Source organism: Schistocerca cancellata, chromosome 9 (assembly GCF_023864275.1).
Source record: "Schistocerca cancellata isolate TAMUIC-IGC-003103 chromosome 9, iqSchCanc2.1, whole genome shotgun sequence".
Classification (NCBI taxonomy): domain Eukaryota; kingdom Metazoa; phylum Arthropoda; class Insecta; order Orthoptera; family Acrididae; genus Schistocerca; species Schistocerca cancellata.
Window position 1 is genome coordinate 356,239,326 of NC_064634.1, and position 13,113 is coordinate 356,252,438.

Consider the following 13,113-nt stretch of genomic DNA (forward strand, 5'->3'; position numbering starts at 1 on the left):
CCCGATCCGTTACCCCCAGAAACCATACTTGTAACCATTGATGCCACTTCCTTATACACAAATATCCCGCACGACCAGACATACCAACAATTAAAGGGAACAGCCATGGGTACCAGGATGGCCCCTTCGTACGCCAACCTATTCATGGGTCGCTTAGAGGAAGCCTTCTTGGTTACCCAGGCCTGTCAACCCAAAGTTTGGTACAGATTTATTGATGACATCTTCATGATCTGGACTCACAGTGAAGAAGAACTCCAGAATTTCCTCTCCGACCTCAACTCCTTTGGTTCCATCAGATTCACCTGGTCCTACTCCAAATCCCATGCCACTTTCCTTGATGTTGACCTCCACCTGTCCAATGGCCAGCTTCACACGTCCGTCCACATCAAACCCACCAACAAGCAACAGTACCTCCATTATGACAGCTGCCACCCATTCCACATCAAATGGTCCCTTCCCTACAGCCTAGGTCTTTGTGGCAAACAAATGTGCTCCAGTCCAGAATCCCTGAACCATTACACCAACAACCTGACAACAGCTTTCGCATCCCGCAACTACCCTCCCGACCTGGTACAAAAGCAAATAACCAGAGCCACTTCCTCATCCTCTCAAACCCAGAACCTCCCACAGAAGAACCACAAAAGTGCCCCACTTGTGACAGGATACTTTCCGGGACTGGATCAGACTCTGAATGTGGCTCTCCAGCAGGGATACGACTTCCTCAAATCCTGCCCTGAAATGAGATCCATCCTTCATGAAATCCTACCCACTCCACCAAGAGTGTCTTTCCGCCATCCACCTAACCTTCGTAACCTCTTAGTTCATCCCTATGAAATCCCCAGACCACCTTCCCTACCCTCTGGCTCCTACCCTTGTGACCGCCCCCGGTGTAAAACCTGTCCCATGCACCCTCCCACCACCACCTACTCCAGTCCTGTAACCCGGAAGGTGTACACGATCAAAGGCAGAGCCACGTGTGAAAGCACCCACGTGATCTACCAACTGACCTGCCTACACTGTGACACATTCTATGTGGGAATGACCAGCAACAAACTGTCCATTCGCATGAATGGACACAGGCAGACAGTGTTTGTTGGTAATGAGGATCACCCTGTGGCTAAACATGCCTTGGTGCATGGCCAGCACATCTTGGCACAGTGTTACACCGTCCGGGTTATCTGGATACTTCCCACTAACACCAACCTATCCGAACTCCGGAGATGGGAACTTGCTCTTCAATATATCCTCTCTTCTCGTTATCCACCAGGCCTCAATCTCCGCTAATTTCAAGTTGCCGCCACTCATACCTCACCTGTCATTCAACAACATCTTTGCCCCTGCACTTCCGCCTCCACTGACATCTCTGCCCAAACTCTTTGCCTCTGTATATGTCTGCTTGTGTCTGTATGTGTGTGGATGGATATGTGTGTGTGTGCGCGAGTGTATACCCGTCCTTTTTTCCCCCTAAGGTAAGTCTTTCCGCTCCCGGGATTGGAATGACTCCTTACCCTCTCCCTTAAAACCCAAATCCTTTCGTCTTTCTCTCTCCTTCCCTCTTTCCTGACGAGGCAACCGTTGGTTGCGAAAGCTAGAAAGCAAAGCTAAGGTTTCATAATATTGGTCTTTTTTGCACATTAACCTTTCAAATATATAAAACACAAATGAAAATTTTTAAATAATGACATAAATGTCTGGTCTCTGCAACTGAATTTTATCTAACTGGCTGGTCCTCAAAGTACTGAGTTCTGAATTTGAGGCAAACTCTCTGCAATTTAAGAAATTCATCACACATTAGCACACAACATAATTCATCTTGCGTGAAAGGAAATTTACTTTGAAAGTAATAGTTCTCAGACCATTATTCACAATATCTTCCCGCAACCTGTCACAAATAGGTTCATTTAAACAACTGTAAGAGAGCGCCAGAAAATAGGCATTACTGCGCATGCACACTTACGGTAAAATAGAAAACACAGGCTTGGTGTTTGCTCTGTTCATACGTATCTGTTTGGAATTTCAAGGTTAGTGGGCCATTACTTGACCATGTGCAACACTGCAGTATGTTGTTCGGAAGGGATATAAAGCATTATTGTATTTAGGGCAACTGTTTCGTCCTATCCTATCCAGATAAGAAATGCAAAATAAGAAAGCTGTCCTTGGCATAATATTCATTTCAAAACTAGACTCTGCAACTCAAAGTACTCTAATATTTTGCTATCACTAATATTTTGCTATCACTAATATTTTGCTATGTTGTGACTGTAGCATATTTGTCCTCTACAGTACTGTTATGTAGAATTTCCAATCAGGTTCACATCACACAGCACTGCAAGAAGCTACTACAAAGGAATATTAATTGTTTGCAAAAACGAAAAAAACTTGTTTGTATAACCAGAACTATGGACAATAAGTTTTTCCAAGACTTTTTCAAATGGTATAAAAAATTAATAAGATTACCTATGAAGCCAAGAAACTATATAACTGGCAGTTTATATTCTCTTCCAGGAGTAAATATAAAACCTCTTGTGGAGTTACAATGATAAAACACAATGTCCTGCCAACCTCTAATTTACCGAAGAATGGTGTCCTGTAAATTTATGACACAAACAACAGAAAAACACTGTGTTTCACAGAAGGCAGATTTGTAAAATTCTGCTTAAGCCGTCAATATCATTGAAACTAAATATTTTATTCAATATTACTGACCAAATTTGTCTTCTTCGTCATCTTCAACTGACCACTGACGTATGTTCATATGTGTATAGCATTAAGAGATCTTACCTTACGTCAAAAAAGAAACAGAGCATCAGAATACTTCAACAGAACCAGGATTTTGGAAACCATATTAAAATGCGTAATTCAGCTTAAAGTGCACATTCGTATGTCCAGATTTGAACTGAAGTAGGCCTCTGCATAGTATTAAGCTGTTCAGTGTGGTTTTCTGGATGCCAATTTTCTTGAGGTACCAGTACTGTATTATCTCATGTTTGGTTCTTTATTATGGCATTATGACAAATGTGACAGAAGACGAAAATATGCACTTGAAATTCAGCGAACAGTTGAAACTAGCCAATGGTTAAAAAATACATTTTGTTTCAAAAAAATTGGTTGCCTCTAAGGAAAAGATTAATAAAAGCCAAACTTCTTTAGAAAACTGACAAAAATAACTACATTGTTCTGCATGACTATTAACATTTGATTGCCAATAACATGGAAATCAAGTCAGAAAACTGAAACTAGTAACATATGTTAATCTCATATGTGACTTCAGCTCCGCGCATACACATAAGCCTACTAGTAACTGATGTAAACAGTGTGATGTCACACACATCAAAAGCAGTTCATTGTTATGAAGTATTGCATAGTTTTCTTCCTAGTGCCTCTGACACATTTTGCTGTCAGCAGATGCTTGTGTGTGTACTGTTTTGCTGTGAATGGCACATTTTCTTTTCAATTTAAGTTTCAGTTTGGTGTTTCGCTCTCGCTAATGTTTTAATACTGCAGTACTACTCTGCAGTAGTGGGCTAAAGTAAAATTCTTTGTTAGAGTATCAGTTCTTATCAGTCAAAATTAGAAAAATTTAAATGAGAACTACGACAATAAAAAATTCCTGGAATTCTAAAAAAATACCTTGTTTTTCCCAGTTTTCTCCCAGATGAAAAAATCCTTGGGTTTTTCCCACATGATCCGGTTGTACCTGCGTGAGAAACAAGTACCCTCACTGACATTAGCTTCTGTGTCTGTTGCACTTGAGTTTGGTTCTCAGTCTGGTGCAACAGACACATAGGCTAAATCCACAAGGGTACTTGCACACAGTATATCATTCTGTACAGGAGCTACTCATGCATTTCAGCACCATATTGTACAAATAGTTCTAGCTAATAACAAGGTGTACTGTCTGAGAATTGGTTGGTAGCCTGAAACCAGTAAGCACTGCAGCAAATATTTTATATCAATTGCAACTGGGATGGATGAAATACAAAATTATCCAATTTCCTGGATAAAATACAAAATTATCCAGTTTCCTCACCAATTAACATGCTGTCTGTCCACATGAATGGCCACCGACAAACTTAGGCCAAGAGACAGTTGGACCCTCCAGTAGCTGAACATGCTGCCCAGCACACTGTGCTTTATATCAATGACTGCTTCTCAGCCTGCTTCATCTGGATCCTACCTACCAACACCAGCTTCTCATAACCATGAAGGTGGGAACTCGCCCTGCAGTACCCGTAAGACTCCTGGCCTCAACCAACGTTAGTCCCTTTCCTTCACCTTCTTAACCTCTTCCTTGCTGCCGCTCCAGCACTACACAGACTTCTATTCCACTAAACAAACTCACTAGGGTTTTTGCTCCCCCTTCTCTGCTTCTTATCTTCCCCCTCCCCTCCCTTTCCACGAACAACCTGACTGCACCCATAGCTGCAAACCTTGAGAAGAGGTTGTCAGTAATTAAATGACAAATATGTAGGGGTGTCAGACCAAGTCCCCCCCTCCCCCTTCCCCACTGGCACCCAGAAAATTTATAAAATCAGAGGCCTGATTTAGGGCTTTAAACACTTTACTTCAGACATTTTCTGTATTTAATTGATCATATATTTATTTTTGTTTCCATATTAAAATTAATCAAAATTATCATCTTCAATCAAGGAAACTACTTCAACATCAATGTCAATCACACTTGCAATGAATGTAAAGGGGGAATCTACAGTTGATGATCCTGCCACCCCATCCATGTTTACTACTGTCTGCAGCTTAATTTCTGTCTCACAGAAACCATCATACACTTTTTTTGTTGTCACCCCCCTTCCGTATGGTGGTAGCCCAAGTAATGTGCTGATGACACATTTTTCCAGAGACTGATAATGAATCCTGTTGTCACTGTTGTCAATGAATTGAGAAATGAGGGAATTTATTTTATTTGTGCCACTGCTGCTGGTGCAAAGCGAGTCACGTTTCTGTATAATGCTTCTTAACTGACTTCAAACATTACAGAGATGCTCCTCTGCCTCACAGTGTGTGACAACTTCCCACATTCCGCTTCTTGTCCACTCCATTTTGTAAACAAACACATGTAAAGACGACATGTAACACTACAGACAGAGAAAAAACAAACACTACCACAGCATAGTGGCATCTGACGATAGCAGGTCAAGAAAAATGTTCCTCCAACCTATATAGCGACACAGCTGGGGAACACTGGTTTTGTGTTGCCAAGGTACTGACAACATGTTGCAAACATTGATGGCCCAATACTAACTGCAAATCATGTTACAAACTCAGTGTAAATGTGCATTTAGTACACCATGAGGACAAAATTACTATCTATAAAATATTTTGGTAGCAAATGCGTATAGCACTTTCTTCAATATTTCGAAACATCAAATTGTAATATGTCTACTTGAGTATTTTTTGGTGAATCCTTAATTATGGACACTACATAATAGTTAGCAGCCACGTGCATCTAGCAGCCCTACCCTCACACTACCATGTCCCTGTAGCTCCGACAACAAGCGCTACATCTTCCACTGCCCCTACCTTGCTATCCCTCCCCTGCCCCCGTCCCTGCCCAATGCTGCCTCCTTAGCCCCATCAGATTTCTTCTGTCATCAGGCACAAATGTAGCCTGTAGTCCGCCGACAGCGGCCAGAGACAGTGGACATATGTGAGAGTTGTGCTTGTGTGAATGTGTTTTCCCCTGTGGAAGAAGGCCTTTTGGCCAAAAGCTTTTTGTTGTGCCTGTCTGTGATTCGATGTCTCCTCTATATAGTGTATAGCAGTCTATCTGTTGTTATTCTATCCTGGACTTTCTGCTGTTTGATACAATATGGAAGGCTAGAGATAGATGTCTCGTTCACAACAACACCATTAGAGATGAAGCATAATCGTTCCTGCCAGATAATTTATTTTAGTTCTATAACTATGTTAAGTTACTCTCATTATCCCTCCTCCAAGGTGTTGGTAACCAACCCGAATGTTATCACTGACAAATAAAGCCAATGTCTGGCACAAATCTATATTTGCATACTTACTTTGCCCAATATTCTGGCTTCATTGCATCTGAAACCTTCGGATTATAATCAAAGATTGCAGATACAATAGCAAGTTCTATTTTGACATATACAGCATGTCCCAAGTTGTGTACTTGAGCTATGCTATGCAGTTCATGCAGAAGTTCTATCTGTTCTCGTCGATCTGTGCGTTTTTTGCCTCTTGCTGCTATTATCTCATTCAACTTCTTAAGGACCAAATTTGTATCAATTTCAGCATCTTTTGCAAACATTTTTGGCTTTTCCTGTAAGAAACGACAATGTGTGTCAAATACAATTTATACTACAATGACTAAAGCAAAGTGAATTTTGATGATAATCTATGAACATCATTCAGAAACAAACAGCGAAAGACCGTTTGAAACAAACTCCATAGCAGAGGACATCTATGTCCTCAGAATGACTTTTCACTCTGCACAGCCGCGTGTATTGGTTTCAAGTTTCCTGGTAATCAAAATTGGGATGTGAACCTGGAAACGTCCACAGTCAATTGCTCACTGACTTAGCAACCCAGGCACGACTCATGACTAGCTCTCACATCTTTAATTCTGCCAGGTATGCAGGACAACTTCTATTAAGTTTGGAAAGTAGGAGAGGGGTACCAGCAGAAGTAAAGCTGTGACAGCTGGTCATGAATCTTGCCCAGATAGCTTAGTTTATAGAACAATTGTTAGCAAAAGGTAAAGGTTAAGGGTTTCTGTCTCAGTCCAATACACAGTTTTAATCTTCCAGAAAGTTTTAACATTTATGTCTGCTGTAGATAATCAAAAACTCATATCTATCCATAATCAATACCCTCTCATATATGTTTATTAAGGCGGAAAAATATAAATTAATTTTTAGGGAAAAGCAGGGTTCAACAGCCCAAGTTTCAAATGGACAAAGGTGGGGAAGAAAATAGGTATGTCCTTTTCGAAGGGACTATCGTGGCATTTTCTGTAATCAGTTAGCAAACACACAAAACCTGAATCGGATGACATGACAGAGACTCAAATTTCACTCCTCTCAGATAGGAGTCCATTGGCTTAACACCTGTGCAACTACAATGAAACAGTGTCATCCAAATACCAGTAAAAAAATCAATAATATACATATTTCACTTGTGGTTTTTTGTCATCTTTTAACATTTACCTTGTGAGTAACAAATGCTTGGGCCAACCATATGCCTGATCCTGTAGCAGATACAATCTACTTCTATGGCATATCACATTTACTGGCATAGCTGCGAACAGGAGACAATGATATGACCAGATATCAAGTACATTTACTGTGAACCCAACATTTCATTTTTCCTAGTGTGGTAATACTTGATGGTCACTGCTAATTTCAGTCTGAAGATTGTGATTCTCATTTACTGTAGTGTGTGTTTGCTTCACTACAGCAATGAAGCTTTCCCTTGAAAATACAGTCAAGACTGCATTTAATAATGCCAGTGTGACTGACGTGTGAAAAAACTTCATTCTGGAATTTGAAAATTTGTGCTTCCACAATACAATTAGTTCTAGAGATTGCTCAACCTGTCTTCAATTTAACTGTGCTGTCCAAAATAAATGTTAAGAAGAGCAATCCCCAAATTCTAAATACTAAAATGAACTGTAACTTGCACACAGAAGTGCAATTACCCAAAAGGAGGTAATGATGTATGAAGACCAATATTGTTAATCAATATTCAGAACAGGGTAGTAACATTTATTACATGTTTTACCACTTTTATAAAGGAAGTAAATTTCTGTTTCTGAAAAACATCTGTATAATATTAATATGATGACAAAATACACACGAAACTCCAACTAATGACTCTCGGGCAATCTTTCCGAGGTAAGGGGTAGCAAGAAGAAAGTACACATTTACATTATATTACAAAAAGCAAGTTATAAGCATCTGGTGCAAAGATAACTTAAAGATGATTAGTGGCATCACTCAAAAGTAATGGAACCTAGGAGCACACCCTTTAGCAATACCTGAGAGTAAAATGTTTCTACAATTTTTCTCTGTTCACTCTTCAATATTAAAAATGTGCCTTTTTGAACAATAACTGCGGCAGAGTAAACAGATAACTTCACTGCAGGGTTAAATTATTTTCTAACTAACCCTACAACAAATAAGATGATCTTATATCAGTACCTAAGATAGTAAAATTTAAATATTTTATGTTCCCTGCAAGAGCAAGTACATTCAGCTAGATATCCCTAAAGTGAAAACTGTTTTACTGAACTAGCTGAAGATGTTTATGCTATTTATTTTCTTGTCAAATAATTGAAGAAACAATATCTCCACAATTACTACAGTAGTAGACCTTGGGAGCAATATGCAACTTTACTCAATTTGTCCACATCAGATGCTTTCAACTATGAGGTGGGAATAAATCAACATAACATATCGCAACTGGTAAACATTTTCCATCAAAAACATTATTCTGCCAAAATACACACAAGCAAGTCACTGAAGTTTGGAAGGCAGGAGAAAGGTACTGGCAGCATGGAAGCAGTGGAGACAGGGTGTGGGTAGCATCTCGATAAGTCACTCAGTAATAGTGCTGCCCACAAAAGGCAATGCTCCAAGTTATAATACTAGTTTGCAACATAGTTTCAACTTGCAGGAACTGTCAAAGAAAGTAATATTAAGCCTTAATTTGCCTATGAAGAGTATAACAACATATCTTAGATTCATAGACAAAAATCCTTAGTTCATTACAAAGGATATCCCTTCTAAGACTTGTCAGGTGCACTTTCTTTCTCGTTTTGGCAAATGTATACAATATGTACCTGGGGTCAGCACAAACAAACACTGGCCATCGTGTGATGCCCAGTATCAAAGAAAAGCATTGTTTTGGGTCTTGTTACAAACAAAATAATTTTTAAAGCGGAATTTTATGTGCCCATTCTACGGAATGGTCCCAAATTAGCCTAGAGTGATATTTGTTTTATCAATATATATCAACAGTGAAAGTAAGACATGAAGAAGAATCAGAACTCTAACAAAGAATGAGTGCTGCCGCACGGCGGTAGCAGACAGCACGGGGCAGGGCAGCATTTGAGTTGTTGCAAGAGTACTTGTTACTCTTTGTGTTTTACTGTCCCTGTCAACTTATATAGATAAAACAAATACCAAACTAGACTAATTTGGGACCATTCTATTGAATGGACATGTATACTTTCAAAAATAATAATAATTTTGTTTGTTCGTCAGGAAACAAACTGATGCTTTATATCGACAGTGGGTGTCGCATGAGAGATTCGAATCCAGCTACACACAGCAAAAACCAAACTACGAATATCTGCCGAGACACCAGAGAAAATGCACCTGACAATTCCTAGGAAAGATACTCTGTATGCCACAAACGGATATGACAATACCCAAAACTTACTTATAGACAGTGCTTAGTTCATTCTGATATTTATATTACTTTCATTAATGAAACGTGCATGCTATTTTAAAGCAAATACAACTTACTGAAGGTATTGCAACACCCCCTCTAACAGTTTCCCATTCTCCTTCGGCATCTTCTTCTTCTTCCTTCCTCCGCGTTCTCTCTTTCTCCTTTCGTTCCTTTTTGTCTTTGCGTTCCTTTTTTTCCTCTTCCTCCTTGTCTGTAGTTCTAATAAGAAATAGGATAAATAAAGTGCAGTAGGCAATGACCCAAATACAAACACTTATTAGAATATCAGATATCTCCTATTTCCATTTTTCTTTCATACATACTTTTTCAAGAAGCGTTCTCGGAGATTCACATTATACTTATCATCATCATCGCTACTTTCTGATTCAGATTCGGTACTTGAACCCCAGTCAGTGGAACTATCACTTCCTTCATCTTCATCACCAGATTTCTGTAAAATAAAGTATTCTTATAAGTAAATCTGTTCATTAGAGATATAATACTAAGTATAAATAGAGTAATCAAATAAAACTAACCTTCAAGAACTTGCTAGAATCAAAAGTGCTTCCTTCTGACCCAGCTTTCTTAAATGTAGCCGAGGGCTTCTCATCTTCTTCAGAATCTCCTTCATCTTCTAAAGATAGCAGAAAAAATAGAGATAATTCGTTGGACACAACATCATCATTACTACCACCAACACCATCACCACTATGCTCTGAAACCCTAGATGAAAGTACAAAAATTACAATTTAAAACACAGATTTTCAGAAACAACTGTAACCAATCGCCTTTTGTTATAGTTCAATTTTTATTATACCTGGATTAAAGTTGCCTAGCAATTCATCATCAGATGGTACACTATTTTACTGATAGTTTGTAGCACTGTGGGGTTTGTCCTGCAGCTAGGGCAAGACAGAAAAAAACAAAACAAGTAAGCACTGAAAGTAATGATCTACAAGAAATATTTTCATTCAATTAGAAGGAGTTAGTTAGTAGAATCCACTGGTTTAATCTTGGTGCACAAGATACTTCGAAAAATATAATTTCTACTTATGCTGACTACACAGCACTATACAAACTTTGCACAGCAACAACTTCCAAGTGCTTAACAGGGTGTAAACAAATCAAAGGCCTAAGTTAATGTTCTGGTCAACACTTGCAATTTGGAAAGTTGCACATGGATGCTTTGGTTGGTATGATACCAAGCGCCGTGGGTTTCAAATGCTAGACGGCATGGAACTCAATGATCACTAGAAGCCACTGCAGCAGTCATGCCGTAAGCCATGGCTGCGGGCGCACCTGGCCTCGAGTCTAACCTGAGGGCGCCACTGTGGAGCACGTGGTCCCAGCAGCCAATAGCGACATACCCTGTTGTGTATTTAGGCAACTGCATCTCACTCAGCGAGATAGTCTGGTATTTGCGTTGATTCAGTTGACATCTCGCTTACAGACATTGTGTTTACATTGTGTTGTTGTTGATCTTGGTGTCTTGCTCGGTTGTCTGTCGTCGTGCTTGTCCTTCCATTCCCATTTGTTCGTCTTGTTTGTTCGCGGGCCGGTCCCGTACGTCCTGCCGCGTTTTCATTAGCAGCAACCCCGCGAATAAAATATTTATATGAACTCATCTTTAATGTATTAGTTCCCATAGAGTATGACATTAAGGAATGCTGGCCAGAATGGAACTTATTTCAGGGCTTGAATTTGTCCACCACACCTAGAACAGCTTTCAGCACCCCCTCCCCTCCCACAATATCCTGGTCATACCCTGTGCTCCTTATGCACCTATTGCCCTACCTCTGGGACTGCCCACACTGCAGGACTTGCCCTATGCACCCTCCTACCATCACCTTATAACTGGCACAACATAGACTATGTAAGAGGGAGTCACCTGTGGAATGACAAATGTCATGTACCAGCTGTTACGTAAACACTGTTCAACCTTGTGGTACACTAGTATGACCACCAACAAGTTTTCAGTTAGAATGAATGGACATAGTGTGTTTATATTGGCAACACACAATACCCTGTAGCACAGCATGCTCTACAACATAACAATCGTGAAATCTGCGCCCATTTCACCATGTGTGCCATCTGAATTTTTCCCTCAGTTTCTCAGGACCCTGTACATTAGAACTTGTGTTGACAACATGCCCTTGGTTCTAACCACCACCCTAGCTTTAATTTATGTCAATTTCTTTGCTCTCAGCATTTGTTCTCAGTAACTATTCCTTTTTTTCACATCCTTCTAAATTTCTGTCTTTTGTTTTATGACCTGTTTTCCACTGCCCTCAACCTATACAACATACAATCCACTTAGCTTTCCGCTCTTAGTAACTCTTGCGCAATGATTTGTCGGTAATCTCTGTCTTATTATCCTATCTTCCACCTTTTAAGCTCTCATTTTTTAAAATCCGGAGCATTCCTCAACACAATCGGTCTTTCCTTCTCATCCCGTCCAGTAAGGCTCCTCTGACCTGGGATTCTGGGCAATTTTCCAGAACTCTTCCCATTTCTTAAACCTCATCACTCCTTTTCCTTCATCCCTCTTCCTTGCCTTTCAACCCATGAGGAGGAGGAGGAGGAGCCACTGGCTTCCATAGCTTGCACAATTACACACACCCAGTTTCTTCCTCCTGCTGCCACTTGGTGAGCAGATGTTTTATCTATCCAATTACATTATATTTTCAGAACTGTTTTACTTTACTGTTAATGTGAAAATTTATACAGACTATGTGGTTGAAACAGTTTAGCGAGTTGATATGAGCCATCACCAAGAAAAGCTACACAGATATATTGGTGCAAGCAGTGCTACATGCCATATGGCATAGGGTCTTTGTCAGTGAAGCAACAGTAACTGAAATTTCTTACCTTGTTGCACTAGAACTATGGATCTTCCTTCATTTGGAAGAAAACGAACCATAGAACTTTATTTGGCAGCAAGATGGTACACTGCCTCCCTGGCGTAACTCAGTACACTACTGGTTAAATGACATTATATCCAACTGCTGGATTGGTTGCAAGGGGCTGGATGACAAAGCCTTTTTCGCATGGGCACCATGTTCACCCAATCTGTCACCACGCAATTTTTATCTTAATCGTCCCATGAAGAGTCCTGTGTATGTGCCTCCGCTATCAGCTAATCTAGCTGATTTAATAAACAGGATTGAATCAACTCTTGGAACAATTACTCCAGACACACTGATCAAGGTTTGGGAAGAACTTGCCTATTGATTATTTATGCCATGTGACATATGGTGCTGACATTTAACACTTATAAGAAAAACTGCTAGACTTGCTCTTTCATTTGACATATTATTTATAATTGTAAGTTGAATGTGATAAGTGCCACAAAGCCTTAAAACCCTGGGATTCATTTTGAAACACCCAGAAAATCCAACAAATAACTGACGGCATTGTAAGTGTTGAGATTAAGTTGTGGCAGGCCCTATCATATGAAACAGAAAACTGATAACAAAAAGATTCAGCTGCATATTATCATCACTATTATTTATCTTTAACATCAAAGAAACAATGAAGGAAGCAAAAAAGTAATTCCAGACTAGGAACAAAAGTGGAACGGAAAGAGATAGCAGTGTCATAGTTCATAACGAACATAGCCTTTCTGGGCTAAAGCAGGGATTGGGTTGGGTTGTTTGGGGGAAAGAAACCAAACTGCGAGGTCAT

The 13,113-nt window shown here is 39.8% G+C and overlaps 1 protein-coding gene across 1 annotated transcript in view; it reads right to left on the reverse strand.

Annotated features, from left to right (window-relative positions):
- The window catches only part of LOC126100180 (eukaryotic translation initiation factor 3 subunit C), a 66,485-nt gene that overhangs the window by 41,979 nt on the left and 11,393 nt on the right, over positions 1–13,113 (reverse strand). The window contains exons 6-9 of the mRNA XM_049910740.1: positions 9,966–10,063; positions 9,753–9,880; positions 9,504–9,648; positions 6,033–6,295 (exon numbers count right to left, since the gene is read on the reverse strand). Of these exons, the coding sequence (XP_049766697.1) occupies positions 6,033–6,295; positions 9,504–9,648; positions 9,753–9,880; positions 9,966–10,063 (634 nt within the window). The remainder of the gene's footprint in view (positions 1–6,032; positions 6,296–9,503; positions 9,649–9,752; positions 9,881–9,965; positions 10,064–13,113) is intronic.